At 40.7% G+C, this 27,638-nt stretch overlaps 1 protein-coding gene across 1 annotated transcript in view; it reads right to left on the bottom strand.

The window, feature by feature from the left end:
* gse1b (Gse1 coiled-coil protein b) overlaps window positions 1-26,540 on the bottom strand; it is a 184,130-nt gene extending 157,590 nt beyond the window's left edge. The window contains exon 1 of the mRNA XM_032560137.1: window positions 23,653-26,540. Coding sequence (XP_032416028.1) covers window positions 23,653-26,163 — 2,511 coding nt within the window. The 5' untranslated portion in view covers window positions 26,164-26,540. The remainder of the gene's footprint in view (window positions 1-23,652) is intronic.
* Between the last annotated feature and the right edge of the window lie 1,098 nt (window positions 26,541-27,638).

Below are 27,638 nucleotides of genomic sequence, written 5' to 3'. Positions count from 1 at the left end.
GCATATAAAAGTTTTTTTACATTTCTAAAAAAATCCATGGCAACCTAACCTATCTAGTTATCTAATAACTAACCCCATAGAATTAAATGCATAGTTTAAAAATTAAACATTATTGTTTCTTTTTATACCATTGAAGCACAAGAAACATATGCAACTATGTAATGGGGTATTACTTAGCAGCACAGCTCAGAGGTGCAGCTCTGAAGGATGATGCATGCGTCTGGCGTGCACACAGCCTAAACACAGCAGCTGAGATAAGCATAAAAAGATTTGCAGGCAATAAAGTTCACTAACAGCCTGGGAACAAATAAAACAAAGCTTTTACCAGTGGCCCCGGGCTGTGTGCGCGTGTGCGTTAAAAGGAGGGGATGAAAGAGCTGGTGGTCAAGAGCAACAAATGGCTTTACCAGATACATTGCATAGTGACACAATGTAGTGCTGCTTATGTGTCGCTATACCCCAGTCCTCATTGTCAAGAGACAGGTTCACCTTGCAGCGCAGCTTCTGGCATCCAGTCAAGAGTGGCATTGAGTTCAGGTCAGAGAGCAGGCAAGGACTATAAATAAATCTGCACTCAAACAGAATCACAGACTCAAGTGAACAGATGAGCATCATTATAGCTTCATTATATAAGACAGAGAATAAAGATAGTATATGGATGAGGTGAGGCAACATTTCAAGGGACATAATAGTCGTGGTGCCACACTGGAACGAAAATAGTTGCTTTAAAAGAAAAGGAAAAAAATGACTCAGGCAGATCTGATGGGTGTGGAGACAGAGCGAAACCACACATGTGTTGTATCATGCGCATATGTAAAGCTTTCACATGTCAGCACGCACAAATAAACACAAATGAGAAAGAAATCAAGATGTCCAGTGCAGCTTGAGGGCAGAGAGAATAAAAAAAAACGAAGAAAAGAGTGATTGTGTTTGTGAGTTGGATAAGTAAGTCCAGACTCCATAACAGATGCGTCAGACTTGATCCTCTCAGCATAAACACTTTTTTTTCAGCTTATGAAAAACCTAAAAAAAAACAGAAATGCATCAATAGTGTTTGTAATCTTAATAATTTACAAGCAGTCAAACCAAAACTAAATCTTATCAACCTGTTCATGCAATTAGCAAATAGACGACAGTCAATAGGAAAGAATAAGGCTCAGAGTGATAAGGTTAGGAAGGGGATTGGTGTGTTTTTCCAGGGACTCGGTCAAAGAGGGCATCTAAAGCTAGAACTGATCCAGACTTGCAAGCTACAGCCAAAGGACCCTGAAAGGTCAAAGGTAAAAGTAACAAATGCAGCAAAGTCAAACTTGGTATGTTGCAAAATGCAAATGATGTTTCCTCAAGTTGATCATTCAACTGGTGAAGACACACAGAAGGGAAACTCAGTTAATGCAGCTGCATAAAGATGGCCGCTTGACCTCCATCTGCAGCATTTTACAGTCCGCTAATGGTTTCCAACAGGTGATTTTACCAGGTTAGTAACTAATATTTAAGCAAAAAAAAAAAAAAGTGTAAAAAGATGCAAAATAATTTTTTTAAGAACACTCATGGCTTAAAGGACTTTGATGTTAAGGTTACAGCACTAGAGATGTTTGACATAGAAAGGCAATGTGCTCAAACATAATTTCCCCAGAAACAAAATTATGAGCTTTTGGAAACAAGGTGAATACAAGATATAAGTGAAATATCTTTTGATTCAACTGCCAAAAGAGCAGAATTTTTTTAACCAACAAATGTGACCTGGAATGGATTTTACATGAGAATGAGTGGCTACGATCTGAGAGGATTTAAGGACAAACTCAATGAACATCATGCATAAAAACGTGACGAATCTTTCATGTTTGGGAAGGGATCAAGTTGTCTGATGCACCGTCCAGTCAGGTGTTCTGGATAGCCTTATAATTCCTATTTTTGTCAAAATCAGCCATTGACAACATGAAAATATTACCATTGGGGGTCACACTATGCAAAAGTTAAACTAATATATCTGCCAGGAAATCATCCAGATCTAAAGATGCAGACAGTACAAAGCAGTAACTCCAGAGTGGAACTTAGTGCAAAACGCTGAGATGATGTGTGAGTCCCCCTTTTTTAAAACCTAACAAGGAGATATGAAAGTTACTTTACACAAGTTTCCTTTATTATAGCTGGGAGTGGGTTTCACAACATGACCACGATTAGAAATGTAGACTGAATGGGCTGCGTTTCTATAGGAACACAATAGAAGATAATCAACTGGATGTTAAAGTGAAAACTAGGCATAGATACCAAAAAATACCAAATATGATATTCAACACAAGACTTCATACACTAATCAATAACATTTTATGGATGACCTCATCTTATAAAACATTTGTCACAAAATATGAACTAATTCACTTTGTGGCTGTGAATTTAACTCAAACATAACTTTGTCTCTGCGAACTGAATATTCACCTTGTTCTTTTAAACAATAATCCCACCTTCTCCTGGCATCTTCTCAGAGCCAAAACACCTGTTAGCATTGCCTTAGAAATACTTGTTTTGGTTATATTTAGTGCTATTAAAGATTCACATAGAGAATCTGGTTCTTGCAATAAAAGTTTTCGTGGTGTACATATTGTCCTGAGTAAAAATTGTATATATCATAAAAAGTCCTTCACTCCAAATAGACTATAAGACAGAGCGCACACTTTGTAACAACTATCAAAGAGCTGTTTAAACAAGTCACATTTTTATATAAAAGCAAACATAAGAACAACTGTAGCAACATAGCAACCTGGAGGGCAGCAGAAAAAAACAGCAAAAGCATCTCCGTAGGGGGTATAAGGACATTATGCCAAAGAGCGGTGGTGACGTTAAGGGGTGGTGGGTGGAAAAGGTGGGAGGGAAGAGGAAAGAGAGAGGGGGAGGAAGAAAAACAGGTCCCACAGAGCTACCGTGCAGGCGCCAGTAAAGACAGCAAGGGTGGAAGAGAGGGGAGGAGGAGAAAGACCCTGGTGAAACTCTCAACAGATGCGTGAAGCCCTTGTCAGCATTCCTGCTAGGTAACGCAAGGTCAGGAGCAAGCAGGAAGACAATATGAGGACTATTTGGGCTCCCTGAGCGCCAGATGTGTTTTAATAAGACGGCTGCCCTCCCAGCTAATAAGGTCAGCCTCTGGCTCCAGCCAGACGAGCAAACAAGTAGACTTTTGGCAGGAATTCAGTTCCAGCTTGGCACAGCCTCCCTCCCTGCTTCCTGCCTCACTCTCTTCCCCTCTCCGTCTCCCTCTCTCGCTCTCTCTCTCTCTCATTTGGCTCACACACACACACAAGCTCAGAGAGATCGATGGAAGCCGACTCTTTCAGTGTGTATGACTCATGCCGTCTCATACGGCCGCCTTTTATTAGACACTTCCCTTTTTTTCTGAAAGGGGAGAGGGAGAACTGGTGCCTAAAACTGAAAAGCCTTTGAGAACATCTGTGCTTGGATTGTGCATGGACACGCACACACTCGCTTATTTCCAGACGCGTGCATGTACACAGACAAGCAGAAACACATGATCTGCAAGATTTGACCCGATGAGCAGCTTTTATTGACCACCTTTCACCACTGATTACTGAGAAGCAACCGTAGGTGATGAGAGATAAGAAATGAAAAACTAAAATTAGTTTGAAAAATAAACAGTGAACCAATAAATCTGACTCCTCCGGTGGGGAAAATAAAGGAGCAGCACTGGCGCCGGAAACATTGGCTGGCTTCACGCTGAAAGGGAGAAAGACGAAGAGAAGAATAAGGAGGTGGAGGAGGAAGATTTGGAGTTGACAGTAAGACTGAAACTAGACAAGAAAAAAGATTAGGGATCAAGATTGGGAACAAAATGTTCTGTCTACTTGGGTGGAGGTGTCTCCTGCTCTTTTTAAATCGGGTACAAAATAAAAATTACTTTTATCAGATACTTGCTGAAAGAAAGAGTGATTTTTTTTAATGTGCCTTATCCTGGAAGCCTATGCTAAGAGTACGGTGGGTCTGGTTTTCCTATGATGTCAAATCATATTTTCTCAACAAAAGGTATAAAGTGAGACGTTCACTTGAGACATTAACTCATATACACATAGTTCTGAAAATTTTTATTATTTCATTAATTATTCCATTACAAAAAAGTAGTCGTTTACCTTTTTTAATGTGATCCTAGGAACAGGCAGAAGAAAAATACCTTGAAAGTGGTGCCCAAGTATCATGTCTTTTGCTCATTTATAAAGTTTGTTTTCCAGGATTAACCTACATCTAGCTTCATCCATCCTCCTTTCAACCCTGATCAGCTTTCCTGTCCCTGCAGCGGAAAATAATCCCCAGAGCATGAGGCTGCCACCGCTATGTTTAACAGAGGGGATGGTGTGGGCACGCTGAGTTGCAGAGTAAATTTTCTGACACAAATAAGGCTTTGCGCATGTCTGCAAAACTGTCTGGACGGCTTATGGCTTTCTTTTAACAATGACTTTTTTACCACTCTTTCACAAAGGGCAGATTTGGAAAGTGAAGAACTGATAGTTGTCATGTCAACAGATTCTTCTTCTATGCAGCTCCTCTAGAGTTACCATGGGCCTCTTGGATGTTAATGTTCTCCTTGTTTGTGCTCTCAGGTAAGAGCAGTGGTTCCCAAAGATTTTCTGGGAACCCCTATGGATTACAATAAAATTCCCCCAAAAAAGAAAAAAGAATCAACTGGGCACACACATCGTTCAACCAGACCTATACACAAATTTTGTTTTCAAACTCCACTGAAGTTTATTTCACACTTCAGGTTGCAACAAAACAAACTACAAACCATCTTTACAGTGAAACACTTTTGTGTAACTGTTTTTTTTTTTAATTCATCCATACCGCTTCCCGCTCCCCCCCTGCAATGGCACTGCGCCCTCTCTAGGGGGCGCACCCCACACTTTGGGAACCACTGGGTTAGAAGATGGACATGTCTTATGTTTGTATGTGTGACATCATTTTTCCATGTTCAGATGATGCATTGAAGAGTGCTCTACAGCTTGTTGTGTTATAACCTAACAGTTTTAATCTTCTTGACGGCTTTATTGCTGACATGTCTGCTGTGTCCCTTGGTCTACATGACAATGTTTGTTCATTAACAAACCCCTGCAACCTTCATAGAACGGCTGCATGGAGACACTGTGATAAACACAGCTGAATTCTGAAAATATTTTGTTGCACTTCAATTTATTTAGGATTATTAGATCAAATAAGCTAACAATTATTAGGTTGCATAGATTCAAACAACTCACTTTTAAAATTTTTACTTATGAAAAATATGAAATGGTTGCGAGAGAGGGTGAAAGAATAAGGATGAAAAGTGAGTCAACCAGTTGTTTAAAACGGGATTTTCTGTCACAAAGTCACCTTCAGGTGATACCAGTGGAAAAATATATAGCAAGATGAATCATTTTTCTTCACAATAAGAGTACACACACACACACAAACTATTGAACCATATTCTATGTAGCGCTAGTCAGAATTCTCTCAGATAAGAATTCAACTTCTGTCTTTCTCTCTTTCCTCAGTCTCCGATCCATCGAGGTTAAGCTGACGTCATCCACGGCCTCACACAATTTCACCCCATCAAACACAGAGCTTCTCCTAGTGGTGCCTGCAGTTCTCAAATATTTACCTTAGGACTAAGCTACGCAATACCACACACACAGGAATTCTGCCCCTCTCTCCCCACATGGCCCTCACTCTCAACTATAACTCCTTTTGACACACACCAGGTGTACATATGGTCAGTCAGCGGAAATGGACTTCTCTTTCTATTGATTCTACACACTTTGTCCAAACTAGTGTTTAATATTTTAATGGATCTGGATATTTTCAACTTGGCAATTCAGACCAAAACATATCAGACAAATCCTAATTCTTTATTTATTGTGGTGTTTCATGATAGAGCAAAAAACATTTTCCCTGGTCCTTTTGGACTTAAAACCTCCAAATCGTCATAGGTTATTTGGAGGTTTTAAGATATATTGTGACAGCATCATTACATGAGTCCGTTCCTGTGTTACCACATTTGTTAGTCATTTTGGTCTATTTGTCTGGGAGTGCTGGACATTCGATTGGTCAGAAAGCTGTCATCAATCATAGGGATCTTCCATAAACCTTCCTGCTGCACACAGGGAACATTTGGTTGGGTGTAATTTGAGATGACCTCATCGCAGCAGGCTTGAGGCTACGAGGTCAGCAGGCCTTATCATTCAGCAGCAGACCCGGTTTCTGCTCTGCTCGCCAAAGTGTGTACAGACACACACACCCCTTCACCCAAACACACACGGATATGGCTGTGTTCCCACGGTTGCAACAGGTCTACTGCTTGATGTATAGCAGCTTGTAAAGCGGAGCCGTCAGTCAACTTTAACAACCTATCACAGAGATCCAGCAGTACCATAGCCATGCTTGCAGCCTCAGACCACTGACCGGCTCAGCAACACTCAATAAAAGCAACTTAGACTGCCTGCATAAAGCTGACTCAGCCAAGAGCAGGAAAACAACAGAGAAAGACGCCTTTGATCTATTCTGACAGATCCTCCAGGAGGCTCAGTCCGTCAAAACCTTCTTGTGTGTGTGTGGATTGCTTCCACTGTCTCTCTCAGACAATCACAAGCATATGCAGCAACTTTGAACAACTCTGGCACCTGTGGATCTGTGCGGAGTGGGAGCCCATCCAAGGCCAGCTATCAGTCCAACCCTGCACACACGTGTTCCACATTGAGTGGAAGTCAAACAGCATCTGATCGGGGCTCAGCCAGCGTCAGTCTGTCTGAGGCTTCAGTCTGTAGAAAATTTTTCGCTTGCTACTTTCCTCGGGGGAGGGAAACCAGCAGGTGGACGACAAATGGCACTGAGGAACCCCACCTGGTCCAGACCAAAAAGTAGAGCTATCACACGCATGGCAGCAAGGAAAGGAGTTAATATGTGAAATTGTTTTGTTCCCGCGGACACAACCATGTTCTTGGCACCAACACACAACGTAATTCATCTAAATAACCTTGGATTGGGATGACACAATCGCTTCAGTTGTTACAAAGTAATTCCATTAGAGGCTCAGCTGCTTACAATACTGTTGACCCAGGCATGAAACTTATAAAAAAGATAAGAGAATGTAAATTACCATTATCATTTGAGTTAGTATGGCATTCGAGAGCAAAATAACAATAAATAGACAATACTTGTTGCAGTACATATATTTTAGACTTTGGTTTTCTGCAATTTGATCTCAATACCCGCAGTGCCTTGTAAAAGTATTAATAAGCTTTAGGCTTTTTCAGTTTGTGTCACAGTTACTTTTAGAAGTCCCCTGTCACTCAAAGAATCCCTTAGATTATTTTGAGTAATCCATGTATTAGAAAGGGCCAGTGATGATAATGCAAAAATAACTTAATTGAGAATCTGTGGGGTTAAAACAAATGAAAACCACAGATTTAAACATTAAAACCATTTTTAGGTTTCCTTCTGCGTCACAATAACTTTTCAACCTATTGTATTGATAGGCTGAATTTTTTCAGCCTACCAAAAATCCCAATGAATACATTGAAGTTTGTGGTTTAACATGATGAATCTGAAAACAATTGCGGGATCTAAATGTATATAAGAAATATATATAACAATAAAATGATCTTATACCCTTCATACAGTTTCTTCAAGGATTTTAGAGGGGAATGTTTTGTTGAGTCTCTCTAATGAAGCTACAATGTTGATTTTAAGGCATAAGCTGGTGTACGCCATGTGACTGTAATGAGTGAACACGAGCACACTTAATGTAATGAGTCTGGGAGAGCAACATATGGGTCAACCAACTGTAACCTCGACCGATAAATATTCATTAGCAGGCAGCTAAACTACCTGACTTGTGACCCACTCACTTCCTCTGCATGGAGGCCATTGAGCAGGAGAGCAGAAGTCAGATAAATTGTGCCCTTCACCTGTCTCCTCTTTTGCAGAGAAAAGGACCCAAACATCACAACAAGACTTGTTTATTTTACTGAAGAAGAGAACAAATTGGGGTTTAGTTGAAGAATTTACAGACATTAAATACGGTTCATTAATCGGCTAAAGCAACAGCAAAAAGTTAAGATACTGAAACTGTTTGTTTTCATTTCTCTCATGCTACATTCAGACAGACATATAGATATAGATTTACCCTCACATTAATTAGTGTACAGTGCGTATGTTGGAAAATATAAAGCTTATGATCATACATAAACATTTTTACTTTTTTAGATTTTTCAGAAATTGTTTTTTTTTTTTTACAGGATTTAAGTTAAGTTATAAAATTTTGACAAATACATTTTTGAGAATAAAAGGTATTTTTTTCACATGCTGTTTTAGTTATTTGTCTTAAACTTTAAAAGTACACAAAAATTGTGGTCCTATTCATTGCTGCAGTGGAATATAAGGAGAAGCTTTTTCCTAAATGTTTAGCAAACGGGCTCTTTGAAAATAAAATATTGTTTGGATTTTAGTGAGTAGCTGATTGAACATAAAGGTGACCAATCACATATGTATTTATTATGCTATTATTTTCACAGCAGCAGTTAAGACTTTTGTAGTCAGAGTGATACAGATAAGTCTAACTAGTCAGACTTCTTTTCCAAAATGCAAAACTCATTGTATGTTTAGTTGCCATTTTTGTCATAAAAAGTTCTTCATGTCTGCAATTATTGTTTTTCGCATCACTGTATCCTAATTACTACAAAAAAGACATCTCTCCTCCCTCCTGAGAGCAATAACATTTAGAGATCTCCTGGAATACCTACTACTTTCACACAAGCAAATAAGAAGCATTTTCTGTCACTGCATCAAAAACTGTAATACTTTTCCATGTCAGTGATATGAAACAGGTAATAGATAAATACAAGTATAAAGCCGACATTGGAACAAAGAAACTTGGAAATGAAATGAGCAGTTTAAACATTTTACTGCTACGCCACTTAAACTATTGCAAGTCAATGTCAAATCGAGTAGAAAAAATTTCCTCTAAAAGGTTTAGAGGAAATTCTGAACTGTGCCGAAGCACAATGGTCTTGACAGGCACCACAATTAGTCATACATTACGTTGGACATGAGAACTCATTACTCACAGAAAACCTCACGAGGATGTCACTTCATTCAGGTCTTTGTGTATGTATGATTTGATGCTCCATGCATCAGTTTTTTCATGCCTCCTGCTTAGTTAAATGTAAGAATAACTTAAACAGAAACAGGAAGCATCCACCAAAAACAGGCCTTTTAGAAATAATCAGAAGGAAAAGAATTGTGCTGAAGTATTGTGTACAGGTGGATGAAGATAAAAGCACAAAAATACTAACAACAAAGCAATACTAAAGACAAACACAACTACAATCCATGCACAACACGAAACTTGTTACTGTGTTGTAACACACAAACTTACAAGTTTGTGTTGTAACTTACAAAACAATAAATAAATAACAGAAACATAAAGATGCTGCAAACGTGTTTGGAACGCCTGGTAAAGATTTGGAAACAGCTCTGAAAAAAAATCCTTTTTAATTGAAGTTTTCTGATTTTGCTGTAAAAAATGTTGAAAATCCAACCTTAGCATTTGACATGGTTGGAAGATAAAGAGAGTGGAATCTTTGAGGATTCTTTTTCTCACAATTTCTATACCTCCAAGGTGACAAACATCAGCTCCTAAGGGTCAGTGTCCTGCATCTTTAAGATGTGTACCAACACACCTGAATCAAAATTCTGAATCACCTCCTCAGCATGCTGCTGTGTTAGATTAAAGTGGGTTGAAGGAGATTTACATATGTAATAGAATGACAAAAAAAGTTTTCTTCTTAACATTCCTCTCAGAAACTTATCAACAAGTAAATGAACAAATTTACAACCTCCAAAAACATCTATTCACCACCACATGTTCTTCTTTCTGCTTTGATGTCCACTTCTTCAATGGATTTAGTCACACTGACCTTTTTCTTATGTGGCTAGACTCTGTCTGCAAGATGAATATATGAAGACGGGGGAAAGACAAGTGAAGGACACGAGGGAGATTAGGAGAGATAAGTGGAGTTGATGTGTGGAGGAAGAGGTCGGGAGTTATCACATGGTTGACCTGAGGTAATGTGACAGAAACTGTCATCACCTTCTTCAACACAGAGCCTGGATCGTCTGTACAGGAGAGGAAAAAGGGCAGTGCAGGCAAATCAAAGTCCAACTAGATCTTATTTTATAAGTCATCTACTGTGTGTGTGCGTGGTAAACTTGTGGACGACTGTTCATGTGTTGATCTGTTGCTGTTTATGCTGAGGAGATCCATCTTTAATCTTGTGTGGGAGGCTAAGTCCCGGTCATATGGTTGTGCTCACAGGACCCCTGCAGAACGGACGAGTCCTCAGTCTTCAGTGCCCCCCTCCTGAGGTGTGAGATCATGTCTGCACCAGGGATGTTGCCAACAGAACAGAGAAGCAAGTGAAAAAAAACCAGTGTGTGCGTGGGCGTGCGCGGGTGTGTGTGTGTGTGTGTGTGCAAGTGGGGGAGAGCGTGCATATGTATGAAGGCATGTGTGTCGAGCAGATGGGAGGAAAGAGAAATTAGAGAGGGGTAAAAGGAGAGTAGCGACAGAAAGTCTGCAAGAGCATGTGTGTGTGAGCGTGTCTGTGTGTGTGCTGGACTGTGGGGGCTGTGGAAGGGTTCGGGGGAGGCTGAAGAGAGAGAGAGAAAGAGAGAGGGGGGTGGGGGGAAACAGTGTGGTTAGGCATCCAGAGTCAGTGAACATTTTTCTGGCAAGCCTCCTCCATGCTCCTGGCCGCTTGCCCGGCTCTGAAGCAAACTTAAACAAACTCCTGTTGCAGCCATCTGCTGGGCCCGCGGGATAAATCACAGCACTGCTCCGCTCTGTGTACAGCTCAGCCGCACCACTATCAGGTTACTGTGTTAGCGGCCTCACACATACACACACGCACTCACTGTTAGGCATGCAGGAACACATTACAGTCCTCCATCTCATCCGCACACAGACACACACACACGCCGAACTATGCGTCAGCCTGGAGCCAGGGCCTGCCATGGGGCTCACACCACCAGGAGAGGGCCAGCAACATGTGGCCCCACTAATACCACAGGGGGAGATGAAGATGAGGAGCAAGATGAGAGGAGAGCGGGATAAAAGGGGGAAAAGTGGGAAAAGGAGAAGAGTGATGTGATGGGGGAGACAAGGAGAGAGGTGACACAGCTGGGAAGATGAGAAAGAATGAAAAAGTGGAGAGAAAGAGAAGAAGACCTCTGACACTTCTGCTTGAGCCAAGTGCTATTTTTACAACCCCCTGGAGAAGAGAGGAATATAAAAACATCTAGGACCCCTCTGTGCCTGTGGACTCTCATAACAACTTAATCATTTTATGCTCTAGATCAGGGGTCCTCAACTCCACACCCAAAGGGCTGGTGTACGGCAGCGTTTAGATGTGTCTCCGCCTCAACACACCTAAGTCAAATAAGGAGGTCATTAGCAGGACTCTGGAGAACTTGACTTCATACTGAGGAGGTAAATTTGACTCAGGTATGTTGGACACATCTAAAAGTATCTCCCTATGGGCCTGGATTTGAGGACCCCTGCTCTAGATTTCTATAATTTAGATAGTCATTTGATGTTACACCATGAAGCTAATTCTACAGTAAAGAAATGTTTTGAGATTGCTTAGGCCATTTAAACCTATACTAGAGTTTGTACATTAACCGTAACTAACACATTGTACACAACCCAAGTCCATGTTGGGAAATGGCACTGACTGAGCTTGCTAGCAAGTCTTGCAGCGTCAGACGCGGCTAGGTCTGCTTTCAATAAGTTGTAAACATCAGCAGCCATGGTGAATGACCAACTGAAATCTATATTAATAACATGTCACCACAGCAGATGGCACACTTGAAAGGGATACAGAATACATTATGAGTAATGGAATCCATGGGATCTATCTGCAGCACATAAACTGTATCAGTTTATTTGTGACTCATGGCATGGTCATGTCTCTGTACCCTTGGAAACTATTTCAAAAGTCTCATTGTCCCAGTATGTGTTCAGAGGTTAGTCACTGAGGCCATAACACTGAGGAAACAGGATCAACATTACCAAACGATAAATGTTAAAAACCCTGGCAATACCTCCTCAAAGTCTAAGCCAGTCACTCCAATTTGGATGTTTTGTGCATTAGTGCAAAGCCCACATAATGCTAAATGAGTCAGAGTAACTATATCGTCAGCATTCTTCTAGAGTCATCAGAGTCTCTAGTGTCATGTGAGGCTCCGTACAAAGCTAAACTCCCCATGCTGTCTCAGTCCTCCCAGCTGTCCTGGGGCTGGCAGGACAAGCTGAGTATGCGAGAGACCAGGTGGCGAGGGGGCAGCTAGGGGTGCACGGAGGTCAGGGCCAATGCTTGAGGATGATTACAGACAGAGGAAGAAATCCAAGAAGGGAACGTCTTCTTCTGCCAAAATAATCTCCCAGAAGATCATCGGCAGTGCTCATCTCCTGCTCCTCTTTGGTTGGAGGACAGAAAGAGGTGAAGAAATCAGGCAAACGGCTGGTGAGAGCTGGTGGTTCTGCTGTATATTTAGTCTTTGACCTCCAGTTGGACTGACACCAGAGTCAGGGAGAGCAGAGGCAAGTAGGAGTGCAGGAGTACGACACAAGAGCAAAGTGGAATGAAGTAAATAATGGTTAAAGTAGCTAAAGAACAAAAACCCACAATCACAAAAACCTGCAGCCGCATTTGGGGAGGGGCTACAAAGAACATGACTAATGAAAAGCGCTTAATCACAATGAAAAATGAAGCCAAGTGCAGAAATTACATGCTAAATGCCTGGTTAAGAAAATAGGTCTGCTGCTAGCTACTGTGCAGCTACATCCTCTGCTTGGGTCCAGATGCAGAACCACACATACTCACAGAGCACATACATGTGCAGCTGTGGTACAATGCAGCTGCGTTTCCCAGAGAGAGAGAGCAGACACCTGCCAGTGCTCTAACCACCTGGCAGATATGCACGTGCAAAAAAAAAAAAAACATACTCATGCACAGCACACACAGGCATGCAGCTGTTCTTAATGACAATAATAACAGAAATTACACAGTTTTTATGTATGTGTATTTGAGTGCAAGTCTGCAAATATGCATTTACAGGACAATGTGTAAAGTATGTGTTATGGCCAAATGGCAGCTGGCAGGGGGAAGGCTGAGCTGTTGTTGTATTAACCTCTGTTCTCTGTAATTGCCACAGTGAACCTGGGTTTACTACTATTGAATAAAGAGTACAGGAAAGTACAGAAGCAGCTTTTACAGCATAACCATGCTATGATACTACCACATTATGCCTCAGTGCATGATGGCAGTGGAAGGGTATAATACAAGGCAGATGTACAGCATGGGAAGTGTGCTTATATGGAAAAAGATAGAACTTAGGCCTCTGTACAGGCTTGAAAAATGCTTCTAAAAGCTTTTTTTTTGCTAGAAATCATTCATTTATTCTGTACCATTGTGTCTGTCTGGATCAGTAAATCCCTTAGAAATGCTCTTGTCCATTTTTCCCAATGAATATATGAAGATGAGGAAAAGAGAAGTGAAGCACACAAGACAGATTAGGAGCAATACGTGGAGTTGATGTGTGGAGGAAGAGGTCAGAAGTTATCACATGGTTGACCAGCGATGATGTGACAGGAACTGTCATCACCTTACTAGTCTAACATTTGTTAATCTCTAGCAGATTCAAGCCTTTAATGACTGGATACTCAGCCACAACTCACAATGCCCAGAAAAAGCTTATTATATTTGATATGTGGTATAAAAACGGTAGGTGGTTTTCAATCTTTAAAAAAAAAAAAAGTAGAAACACTTTCTGCTGCTTTACAAGTCTTTTTAGAGTTTGTCTCGCCACCATCTTTGTGCTAAGACTAAACAGACTGCAAGAACTGAACAAAGCTGCCCATTTGGATTTTGCTTAGTACGGTACTCCTACTAACCAAATTAATATTATTTAATCTAAACTACTAGTGTAGATAGGGTTATGTGGAACCTTTTTTCTCATTTTCCACCTCCACCTTTTTCCCTCTCCCTGCTTGTTTTTCTTGTCTGTTCATTTCCTCTTACCACCAGGTGAGATCCACTCCAAATTGCACAAAGTGCATAGGTTCTATGTTAAACTTTACCTCTAAGCTAACTTCTTTGAGTTTCCCAACAAACAAGATCTCCAGCTTTCTCTAATCTTCAGTTTGTTCCAAAGTTCAAATTGCTGAAACTCATCGTTCTATGCAGCCCATAAGGTTCAACTCACTGCACAGCAACTTCTTCCTGTGTCCCTACAGGGTTTTTAACAAACATAAAATGTGACTTATGACTTTCTTTTTGCTAGTAAAGATCAGATTCAGCGTGTTAATAGTCCTCTGTTGCCTCTTAGGTTTATTCACTCTGTTCTCAGTCTGTCAGCTTAAATAGACAAACACGTCTTGGTAGCTTTGCAGTTATTCTACACGGTGATAGTTTGATAAGTGCTCCAAGAAATGTTCAAAGCTTGGTGTATTCTTATTTACCCAGACCCTGCTTTAAACATTTATAGCAGTTTATCTCTGAATATAATGCAGTGAACAGCTGGAGATGAAATGGCACAAATATCGAACCTATTTACTAATTCCATAGTTCTGAATGGAGTTAGTTGCACTACCGTTCTTTTAGGAGTTACATAAATATGAACATGTGAAAACTGTCTTTTTTTCATTCGTAATTATGCATACTTTGTCTTGGTCTATCACATAAAATCCAATGAAATACAAGTTTGTGGTTAAAATGTGAAAAGGTTCAAGGGGTTTCAATACTTTTGCAGTATAACAAATGTTTACAAACTACTTTATGTTTGTCTAACGTTGTGTAAAACTAGCAGATTTCAGTTTTCCTCCATCCACCTTTATGTTCAGTGTTAATTTGTAGCTTCCATTAAGAGCATTGCCATTCTTTTTTTTTTTTTAAGGTTTTTTTTTACGGCTTTACTGGCCTTTATTTGCACAAATAGACAGGAAAGTGGGTAATGAGAGAAGGACAGACATTTGGCAAATGTCATCGGGTCGAGACTCAAACCTGTGACATCCATATTGAGGACTATCCATACTTGCCATGTATGCCCCACAGCAGCACCTGAGCATTGCAATTTTTAATCAACCTTAGCCCGGCCATTGCTTTCCTTTGTATTCTGCTTGATTAAAATCTCATTCACAGACAGTCTGGGCTTTTTCCCATTTAAAAGTTTGCCTCTTGTAGATTTCTACAGGCCCAATCTGAAAAGAAGTAATTGTGAGCAATGACCACAAATTTCTGCGCTGTTTTAATATTGTAGTCTGCCTGTAGTTTAAGCAATGGCAGTGGAGGAGGTGAACGAAGCCGTTCAGTCTGAATGTCCAAATAGTAAATTAACATTAACAGCCGCTTCGTTCAGCTCGGCTCTTCTTTCTTTTCAGTAGAGGCTGTTTGCTCACAGCATAAGCAATGTCTGGCATTCAACTGGCGCATTACATACATCATGGGCAATTGGGTAAAATTTTAAACCTCAACAAAGTTCACACCTCCAGGAAGAAATTGTTTCTCAATAGCCAAGAGCCCAAACTCTCTACATGAAGTAAATAGCGTAGAACAAGGGGCTGTTTTTTACCAGGCTAACTCAACCAGGTTCCACATCCAAAACGAGGAACAACTGAACAATGTGGGTCTAAACTGGCACCCCGTTAGTTTTTGAGTGGTCTTTCATCAAAAACAGAGCAGCAGTGATGTCAATCCCATGAAGAAGATAGACTTCATGGGATTTTATGAAGTTTGTCATAAAACTTCACACTGAATGTGGAACATAATAATGCACTACAATTGCTCTTTGGTTGAGGATCTGGTGCTGGGTTCAGACGATTCTGAAACACTGAACTCACCCTCCCTTCTCAGACTACAATTGAAGATCAGAATTTACAACTAGGCCATAAAACTCCTTTGTTTGGGCTTCAGGGAGACTGACCAATTATCAAAAATAATTATGATTTGTTGTCTCTGTAATGTTTGCAATAAAATTAAATTGTTATCCAATGAGTGCATTACAAAAACAAACAAAAAATAAAGCATATGAGAACATATACAACACAAACAGCATTTTTTTTTCACAGATCTTATGCCATGTATTCACAGCTTTAAGTGTGAAAACTGCTGTGGGATAAAAACTGTTCCTTAGTCTATTTATCTTTGTTTTTATTATTTTTTACCGTCTCCTTGATTGGAGGAGTTCAAACAGTGAGTATCCAGGGTAAGAAATGTCCTTTATTAACCCATTTAAACCCAAATTTTTCCCAGACATGAAAATATAAAATCAGATGTCATTGATAGCCCTTTGAACTAATCAAGGGGAAACAATTTTAAAAATTGTGGAAAAATATATGAAAAAGTGTGTTTTATGATTGGTCAGAATTGTGACCGGTGGGATAACATGGTGTTCTTACTAAGATTAGCTAAAAGTGCTTTTTCCAAATAGAAAAGATCATAAAAAGTGAACATTGTTTATTTATTTGAATATATCTTGTCACAGCGTTATTTTAGTGCAACACTTGCTCTGTAAAGTACAAATTTGACTATCTGTATATTCTAAACCAAGGTAAATTTGAGTGCTTGAGTGTTTATGCATAATTACATTGAACTTCAGTCTGTTGTAGTGTTATGTTATCATGTTAACAGAGATCATAAAGATAACATCTACGTATAGTAGAAGCCTTCATTTATATTATTAAAAATCATGAATCATCAGTCATACTGTCATACAGTAATAAACTTAGTCCAGGGATCTTCAACTCCAGGGATTGAGGGCCCGTGTCAGAAACCGTTTCCATCCGTTTCTGCTTCAATACACCTGAATCAGGTGATTAGCAGGACTCTGGAGAACTGGACTGCATACTGAGGAGGTGATCCATTTAATTCAGGTGTGTTGGACTGGGAACACACTTGAAAGCTGCAGGATACCGGACCCCAAGGCCTGGAATCAAAGGCCAGTTGTATGGCTCCTACTCACCATTTGGTGACTTTGGTATTATTCAATTTTGGGTTATTTCATCCCCTCCTTATTTTCCATGACCTTTCTTGAAGCACTCAATGTGCAATAAAGCCTTGAATTTCTCCCAGGCATGGGCGGTGCAAAAGCAACATCTCTGGAAACAATTCTTGCATTGACTGATCAGTAAGTGTGTTGATCACGTCTTGAAGAGAAGTGTCCATTGAGAACTATTTCCATGATCTACTGACCTTATGCCAAACCTTTGCGTAAGATAATAAGCCACAACCCATGAGAAGATTGTCTCAACTATGACATATTTTTAAAATAATATCTAAAAGGTAAATTGCCTGTACTTGTACAGTTCTTTATCAAGTCCAAATGACCTGAAAGTGCTTTTCACCACACTTAGTCAAGTAATCACACACACATTCTCACACTGAAAGCAGTAAGCTACTATATTGTAGCTACAGCTTCCCTGGCACAGTTTGACAGAAGCAAGGCAGTCATACCCTGGCACCACCGGGTCCTCTGACCCGCAAGGCGGGTGAATTGTCCTCTTGATCAATGCCACAATGACTGACACAGACAAAGTGGGGGTCCAGCAGGCAACCCACCAGTTACAAGATAAAACTGAACCTCCTAATCTACACTCAACCTATTTACAGGTGCCACCACCACTTCTTGGACCTGATCATTATTCTGTACCTTGAGGTGTTTGGGTCATGAAGGTCTACACCTCTCATGTGCTCATTGATCTATTTGACATCAGGCTCTGTGTAGTTCTTTCTCATCTTTGTTTCTACTGTGAAAATATTGTTGTCTTTCTAGTGGACCAGCAGTTTTTCATCTTGTGTCGGAACCTAATTACCTAGAACCTCTTTAGTTTTAAAGGGTACATCAAAGAGACAGTTGTCCCTTCATCATAAACTTTGCAGGTGGTAACAGAGTGCCACATGACTGGTGAAGGGGGAGATCATCCTCTTTACCCATGAACTGATCATATGCATTCAAAATCAAGCATGGATTATCCCTGTTTAAGCCACCACTACCAAAGTCAGTAAGGAATCCACCTTTCTCATAACTACATTGTTGTATACTTTGTCTGGCCATCACCAAGTCTAACAAATCAAGAACCACACTCGAAATTAATCTTAAAAAGGAAGAAGTTTGGAATTGGAAGAATATGGTATGTATTTAAATAAGCGTACCTAGATCAAATGTATTATCCCACCCGTCACTATTGTGACCGTCAACATGTTTACACATCCTGCTCACACACCAAACCAAGTTTTGTAAATGCAAAGGTGTATATCATAACTGTACACATATTGATGTGCACCAAAAATCTTTGTTGTATGCTTATTTAAACATACATTGGTAGCAGTCTTCCTCTCGCCAAGGTGCAACCGAGATATAAACAGCTCTGGTCATGTGATAATTTACTCTAAACATGTGATACTGCATCAGTACTATCTAAACACTCTAAACTTTCAATATTTGCTGAACATTAACTGAAAATTTTATCAGTGAGCTTTTTGGAGTCCTTGAAAGTGATATAAATTTCTTTATCACTATTGTGACCGGTGGGTTTAAATGGGTTAAGTGTTTTGCTTTCTTGGGGAACTGTGAAAATGCAGCTCCTGCAGTGTGATCTAACTATTGATAAATGTTGGACCTTTAAGTAGGAAAATAAAAGAGATTAACTTCCCTTTAATACGTAGCAGCAGAGTCAATTTAGTGTAGTATCTTTGTTTCGTTTGCTCAATTAAATAATCGGTGTTCATTAGAAACAAATCTTTTAACCTGAGTAATACAGTCTCCTCATGCTTTCTATCTGACAAATATAACCTAGAGAAAATAGCAAGGAGTCATTCTACAGGTTTATTTCAATAGATTGTAATACAAACATGTTAATAAAAATTAATATAGTTAAATATAGCCTAATCAAGCTGACTATGAATCAACATGTTAGACTGTAACAATCTGAAATCTCAAAAATATAACCATATGGCACTTTGCTTTACGTCTACAATCAGCGCAAATGCAGACAGGCAGGCACAGAAACCTGAATGACATTTTATTGAAACTGAATTACAAATGTTCTCTGTCTGTGACATAACACTGGAGCAGTTACTACAAGTTCAAGAGTGTAATAGGAGTGTAAAAAAATGTTTTCTCTGCAACACCAGATGATTTCATTTTCATTTAACCTTTATTTAACCAGGTTGCAAAACTAATTGATCATAAAATTCTCATTTTCTGAAACAAAATCTCATGATGAAGGTCAATCCGTTTTCGTCTGTTTATGGACCAGATTGTCCAAAAAACCTCAACTTCCTGAGTCAATGTTGAATGTATTTTCCTTTCAAAATTAAAACCTTTTGCTCAAATAAAATTAAACACAGCCGTACCCTGGCAGCTCTCTCACAGATCACTCACCACTATATACTTTATGTCAATTTACACCAACAAGCAAAGAATGGCAGAAAACCTAATCACTCTCTCTCTCCTAAATATTTACCAACATCAGCCGTCTGCCAGGAAATTTTCATTTAGTGACAATGAAAACCTTATTTCTTTTGTGTTTAGTCGCATTTTAACTTTACTGTAAACTTCTTGGAAAGATTGCAATTTAAGCTAACGTTGAGTGAAACAACAGTAAGTACTGAAAAAATTACAAAGATACCACATTGGACAGCAACAAACTATTAAGTGAAATGCAACTTCACTTAAAATATAAACCCTGAAGGACATTTTTTGGAGCAGAACCAAAGGCTTCACCTAGTTTAAAGAGTGTTATGCTAGTACTATGACCAGCATTATCACAGGTAGCCTCGTATATAGGATGTAGCTAAACCACCAGGTTCAGATATGACAGAAAAGACAAGAAAAGCTAGAACACCTCAGTCTCATCTGCTCCGTGAATGATCTGACCTCTCCATTGAGACGTGGTCAGGAATGCAGCACAGAGTCAGACTAGCGGGAAGAGAGCGATTAAAGCTTTGAGAGCTAATCAAAACCCACCTTCAACAGCTTTCACATTAAACCCCTTTAAATCCCAGAGAATTCCCACTGAAACGCGAGGCCGTCTGTCAGACCACGGCGCTGAGAGTGGAGCACAGCTGCAGCAACTTTATACGCTACACGCGATACAAACAGTTTTTATGAAACATACTCACACATGAACATCATATTCATAGCCACAACACCTTTGAATATCCTTTCTGATACTCCATGCTGTATTATTAGCTTTAATAATTAAATTATGAAATAAAAAAAATCCTCTCTTTTATTTTCTTCAAGATGCAATTTGAAGCCAATTAACCCCACAGATCCTTTTTTCCTCCTACTAATCTTCTTTTTTCCATCTTCAAATAATTAATCCTGGCAGCTTTTTGTCACCCTTTCTGACATCACATCTAAATTTGCTCTTTGTTTTTTTTTTCGTTTTTTTTTTCCGCTTCTCCTTCCGTTCTGGCAGCATCATAAGGGGATCAACATGTTTTTTGGGAAAAGATAAAATACATTCTTTAAATGATGAAGACTAAATCTCAATAGTCCACATTAATCACACATGCTGAGAACAAATGAGTAAAATAATAAAAATAACAATTCAAGTAAAACCAGAAAATAATAGAACTGTGAAATCCAGAAAGGGGATTTTTTTTCCCCTGATCACTGCCAGACACAATCATGATAATACCATTGTAATATACAAGAATAAATATTTTCCTTTCAAGTGCAAACCTGCTTACAATATAGTACTTCAGCCAGTTAGAAATTAAAATCCTGGACAGTTTGCTCTTAGGACTAATTTAATAATGATCTTTGAATATTTAACAAATAGTATAGTTTATTCCTTCAAAATGTTTAATTCAACCTACAAAACCTGCTCTGTTGATATTTATCCTATTGGAAATATTAATATGCATTATTGATTTTTTAATGAAACAAAGTAAACTTAAAAGAGTCTAGAGTTGGTAGCATGGCAGATGAAGACACAATTTATTTATGTTTTACAGTTTGTCGATTTAAAAGTTCAGTATGTGGGATGTGGTGACATCAAGTAGCAGTAGTTTCACATTGCAATCAAGGAAAGGAATGAAAGGAATCCAAACAATCTAGGGGTGAACCAAATTATCAGCCAGCCGATTTATTGGTGCAGATTTCCTTAATTTTGGGAGATCAGTGATTTTTACATGTGAAGCCGATCCTATGCCCCGATCTTATCTACCTTGGCAAAAGTCAAAAAATCAACCACTGTCCTTTGTTCTCCCATCAGAGAGGTTTGACTGGCAGACCAGCCCACCAGGTCACATCTGTACTTTTACTGTTAACAATACTAACCCCACTGTTGCCAATTCAGCAACTTTCTTGCAATATCGATTAACATTTCAGACAAAAAAAATTGGCATTGGACAAAATCGGAATCGGTTAGATTTATTTTTTTTTAAATATTGGTAATCGGCAATCAGACAGAAAACTACAATCGGTGCACCCCTAAAATAGTCCTTTATTAAGTAACAATTTTCTGTATTCTGGGTATTGTTTTGACTATTATTTTTATTGCTTTAACACATTTATACCTAAATAATTTATTTTACTATTAAAAGTTAGAACTTATATCTAAGTGTCATTACAGAACAGTTACAATACACATTTATGGATGCTCTAGTGTTTGCTGTTCCTATTTTAACATTTAACACCTTAAAAATATGTTTGCTTACAGAATTCTAATAAAATCAAGCATAATTTCCAGCTGAGCGTGAAATGATTAGAGCTATATTTTTTAACAAACTAAAGTAACATAAAGCAGGAAAACAAGTGACTTATGGTCGTGTCAGTAGCTGTTACTTTCTGTGCTACTCTTTGGATTTGATATGAACAATTAGGAAATATGAAGACTGTGTAATCCACTGTCTTCGAATCTCTCATTTATTCTGTGAACACATCAACCTAACTATAAGCCTCAATCAAAGTTTGAATATTTCTTTCTTTAATAGCTTCTACCGTCATATTTTTCAAATTTAATTCTTATGAATCTCTCGGTAAAGTACGAATCTGCAGCCGTTTGACATTTTGCCGTGCAGCTTTTGGCTTGAACTCAACCGACCTAAACCAAACCCTGGATGTGCGCTCACGGAGTACTAAAGGGAACCAGATGGGATCTCTCTACTGACAGCTCAAACCCCAGCGATGACAGACTTTCTCCAGCCAAAAGCATGGCACTAAAGCACCTGTTTCCCTGCGGCTATTTTGCAGCACCTCCTCCCAACACCACTGGCTCCTTTTTCAGCTATGAGGTCACTTGCTTATCAGGCCAAAAATGTCCAAAGCGGTCACTTAAAACTTCCCCCGCCGAAACCCCCCAACTATTATGATCCCCATAACCCTGGCAGAATGAATAACTAGTCCCATGATCATAGCAAAAATTTATAAGTGCAAAGTCTGATTGATAATAAAGGCTTAATTTGGGGTGTAATAAAAATGACAGCCTGTCCAACACTTATTTAAGGAGCAGAAGGAGAACTAAGTGGACAGCTCCACACAGAAGAGTGTGAGTCTGTGAAAGCAGAGGCTGCTCAGGGGACTCTGAATGGCGTCCACAGATGTTCTTCACATGTCCAGCGTGGTTAGACAGTCAGTGTTTGTTTGCATGAGAGATCTGTTCATAGGAGCAGCTGGCTGTCTAAACACTCCTCATTTCTTCATTTACACATCACCCATCCCTGACTACCCAGAAGGTGTGCTCAACAAAGACCCACACACTCTTCAGCTTTGCAAATCATCTGCTGGAAAAATCAAGAATCTGTTTCGAAATTTAATTTGTATATCTTTGAGGGAAGTTTAAAAAAAAATGTAGAAAGAAAAAGAAAATCAAGTGAATGAATGATCTAACCTCGGAGGAAGTGTGTGCACGTACAGTTGACTGAGCCAGCCCATCTGGAGCACTGATGAAAAGGTTGTTTATAACTCACCAAAATGACTCCAGTTTGTCATTTAAATGAGGAAAATAAGAAAACAGCCCGAACAACTGCTGAGATGTAATGGCCTGTCGTCAAACATGAATTACTGCCAAACTTCTTTTGATATGCACACACAATGTGGACACGGTAGAAATCCAGCCATATTTCTGAAGGATTAACTTGACCTCAACCCTTTCACCTCCTTGCAAAGAGATTTTTCAACGTTGTCACAATAAATACAATAAAAGTTAGCTTTAAACTGCATTCCTTGAAAATGCTCCTCAGTGTGCTCAAACTAAAACAAACTGTTTAGCACCAGGTGACACATACTCAGTCATGCTTGTTAAAATAAACACATGAACGGAGCAAACACTGGACTGGCCATGGCCTCCGGATCCCCATAGTTTCCCTCTTTTGTTTATAGACGTAAGTTCTGATAATAAAAAAAAAAAGATTTTAGTTTCCTTTTCTTTTCAGTCAGAGACGCACACATGAGAATTACTCTTCTGTCCAGGAAAGAAAAAAGTATTGCACAGAGCAGTGAGCAGTTTTGATATTATATTGCTACTTTAAACCATAACTATTGGTTTAAAGTAGAGGTTATGCCCAAAACAACCCAGGAACCACTACTTCGTTTTGTTCTTACCTTGTTTCTATGTGTTGGGGAATCCAATTCAGGATCATTCTTCTCTGCAAGTGCGGCTCCATGTCCTGCCATGGCTCCATCCTGCTGCATGCTCTGTCCCACCTGCACCACCGCTTTGCAATCCACACACGAACCTATCACCAGCCTCCTGCCATCATCCACCAGAAGCATGCGAGGGCTGCGAGGCGCATACAGGAACACAGGTAGCCGAGCCACTGTGACAGCGCACAGCCTGCCTTGCCTGTGCTGCTCCTGCCTGCAGAAAAAGCACACAAAGGCCTCACAGCTGTACTGACGGGCCCACTGGGAGCTCGGCGGGTGAGAGTTAGCACCAGGTAAGCCAGAGGTAGAAGGGCTGGAGGATTTCAGGGCCTTGCTCTCATGTTGTGCCCACTGAGAGTGCAGGTCATGGTAGCAAAGTTTACAAGCGGACACGAGGCCTGTGGCATCAACTGGTTTAGCACCTGGTGCAGGTGGGTAAACTGTGAGAAACGGGAAGAAAGGCTCCCTCTCCACAAAACGACTGGGGGGATTGACATGCAGCTGGTACTCTGCACCTGCACTCAGTTCAGCTCCACACAGGTAACACACCGACAGAGAGCTGCTGTGGCGAGAGACCACCCCCACCTGAGAGTGGACGGGTCCAGACCCATCGGCGGACAAGGAGGAATGATAGCGAACGAGAAAGGAGCTGACAGATGTGATGAGGTCTTCACTGAGGCTGAGTCGATACGCGCTCCAGATATCCTGCAGAATAGTGTGGCATTGTGGGCAACAGTGCACACGGCCGTTCTTCACCGCTTGAGCATTAGGTGGGCAAGGCAACAAGCCAATGAAAGGAAAGTACATCACAGCACGGGATTTCCCTACACCAGCTTTTGCATACACGACCCTCAAATCCCCTCTACCCTCTTGGCCACAGAGGAAACATGCTTCATGGGAGGGCTTTGGTTCAGGTGTGACCTCCAGGGAACCTGGAGTTCTTCTGTCAAGTGTGTTGTGTTGGGATGGATGGAGACCGGAAGCACTGGAAGTTTGATTCAGGGGGACGACGTAGAGGCGCTGAAGGACAGGCACATCAGCCAACTGAAAGCTCTCCCACTGCTGCATGAGAGAGGAGTGGCAACTGCCACAAACAACGGTTGTACCTGAGGGGTTGATGGGCACCGCACCTCTGGGAGCTGAGTGGAGCCACAGGAAGGGGAAGAAGGGTTCTCCCTGCGCCCTCTCCTGTTTTTGAACACTGATTTTGAAATGGGCACTATTTCTGAGTCCACTACCACAGATATAACAAACCCGTTCCTCTGGAGAGGAGCTTGCAGTGTGATGGGAGACCCTCCTGGCGGAAGGATCTGAGGCAGCTCTTAGCTGAGTTGTTGGCCCTGGTTTGGGACCACGAATGTCCCGCTCATCATCACTTGTGATGTTTATCTCGTCTTCTCCGGAGTTGTCAGAGTTGATCTCCCTCGCTACAGCCGAGTTGCATTTGGGGATGACAGGAGACAGCGCAGCGCTGGAGTTGTTTTCGGCTCTCCCTCGATGCAGCAGAGATGGATGTCTGGACGGAGCGCAGCTGCTGTCGGCAACACGCTGGATCTGACGCTGCTCCACATGTCTGACACTCTCCTCCTCCAACCAGCGCCTGTTGCGCATAATGACCCCGTTGTCTCGCACAGGTGTGTCAGTTAGAGAATTGCCACAGCACCGCTGAAGGAGTCTCTCTTGGGGCTTCAGCAGAGCTTCTGATGACTGACTGACATTCATAATTTTAGCCCCGCGCCTAGCCGGCTGCACACTCTCAGCTTTAGGCAATTCCTGAGTGTCATAAACACCCACCGCGCAACGTACTGCCCGCTGTGAATCCGGGCTGCTTTTAATACTGATGACATTGTTTTTCCTGCTACTGTCTTTTGGGAATTTGACGGGCGCTCTCAGACACTTGTCCTTGCCCACTCTCTCCACCAGATCCATCTCCTGATCTGAAAGGTTCTCGTTTTCAGAAAAAGATGAGAAATCAGATTCTGCGCCTCCGTCGTAGTTGTGGCTGCCCACGCTGATTCTCCTTTCCAGATCGTAGGAGATGTTCCACTCTTGTGGGACCCGCCTGGAGTCGCACTGGTAGGGTCGTTTCAGCCAATACATGCGCTTCTCGATGGGCGTCCTGCTCCGCTCAAATGAGTTCCACTGCTCCGTCAAGAAGCAGTGGCACACGGCGCACACCAGCGCACAGCCATCCGGGCTGAGTTCACACGCACCCGGGGCTGGCTCTTGATTTTGGAGAAACGGGAAAAAAGGCGACCTCTCTTTCTGATATGTCACTTGCAGCCTTAATTCCTTCCCAGGTGTGACCCCGCTCCCGCATATAAAACAGTGAACAAGACCCCCCAATCCGTTCCGATCAGCCCTGGAAGTGCTACGGGGCAATGCGCTGTCCTCACCGGGCATTGATGCAGCCATGAGCCGGTGTTTGCGAGATAAGGGTGCCAGCTCCTGGTCGCGGGGAGAGTTCATTGTTGTTAAGCCCCCGAGGCTAGGCTACATAGCAAAACGTCAACAAGTTAGGTCATACTCGTCTTGAACACTTGTCTCCGAGCATGCAATAGTTTTTGTCCAACTTACAGAGTGATAAAACCCACGGCAGTCCATTGAAACAAACAGCGTGCAGCAGCGAAGCCAGCAGTCCCGTTAAGCGTTGCTCTCACCCGCAAGGACAAGGAGAAAAATCCCTCAAAACTTCCATGTAACTGCACGACAGTCCTTATTTTTTAAAGTCCTTAGTCCACGTGTTTGTTCTGAACGTCCGCATGACAGAAGTTGAGATCATTTGTATCCAGCAAAACTTTCCTGCCTGCGCTGTGTAACTTTGGCTGTAAACTCACTCTCACTGTACACAGCGCCATCCCCGATTCATGGGACCCGCTCAGACACCCCAAAGACAACCTCCACCCCCAGCCAGCCCCCCAGTATTAGTTTAGATGTTAGATTTCCTGATTAGAATCACACTGTCAAATAAAAACAACAATGCATCACCTGCAAACAAAACTCTTACAGCTATCATAAGACTCATTCAAGGAGTGATGAGCAAAAATAGTTGGAAAACAGTAAAAAAGTGCACATTACTTAGTATGATATCTATCTATCTATCTATCTATCTATCTATCTATCTATCTATCTATCTATCTATCTATGGTTGTTAATGATATAATAAATCACAAATATCAGGCTTATGTGATATTAAATAATAAATCCTTTAAAACGTTCCACATATTACACTTACCTTGCACAATTTAACTGAAAACAAAGCTGTTTAGAAGAAATATAAATATATAAAAATGTGATGTATCTTGCTTGCTGAAACCTTCATACCCTTAAACTAATATTTTGTTGATGCATCTTTTGATTTGATTCCAGCATTCAGTTTTATTATAGTAGTTTATAGTTCATAATTCATAGTTCAGCACATCTGAATTATGAACAACTTACTAACTCTTGGCAACTTACTAACCAGTCTTTCTCACCTTTTTACTAGATTGTGTGTTATTGATAAGTAATTATCAGTAGTTACTCCAAACTACAGCTGATTCTGATTTACGCTTCACTTAGAAAGAAGTAGAAAGAGGACACAAGTACACCAAGCTTTGCTGTTAAATGCTGAAATGTCATGTTCTTTTCTTAATTCACACTGCAACCACAGTACAGGTCTAACAATGAACAATCATACCACTTTTGCAATACTGTTGTGCTCTGACAATCCTTGGTAATATGCCAGATTTTGGCACTTTTTCTTGGGACTAGCTTCAGGTATGCTACAACTGAAATATTTTTTTGTCTCATCTTCTACTAGTCACAGCTCATATCTTTTGTCTATGCAGTTATTCACTACAAACCACTGTAATTATAAACATAAGAGCTGTCATGGGTTTTTTCTGAGGGTTGTGGTGGCGTACTGCAGTTAAGTATTTATTTAAATGTCTGTTGACATTTTT

The sequence above is a fragment of the Xiphophorus hellerii genome, chromosome 4 (genome assembly GCF_003331165.1).
Source record: "Xiphophorus hellerii strain 12219 chromosome 4, Xiphophorus_hellerii-4.1, whole genome shotgun sequence".
NCBI classification, from domain to species: Eukaryota; Metazoa; Chordata; class Actinopteri; order Cyprinodontiformes; family Poeciliidae; genus Xiphophorus; species Xiphophorus hellerii.
Note: the sequence above shows the minus strand (reverse complement) of the source record. Positions and strands in the feature narration are given on the sequence as shown.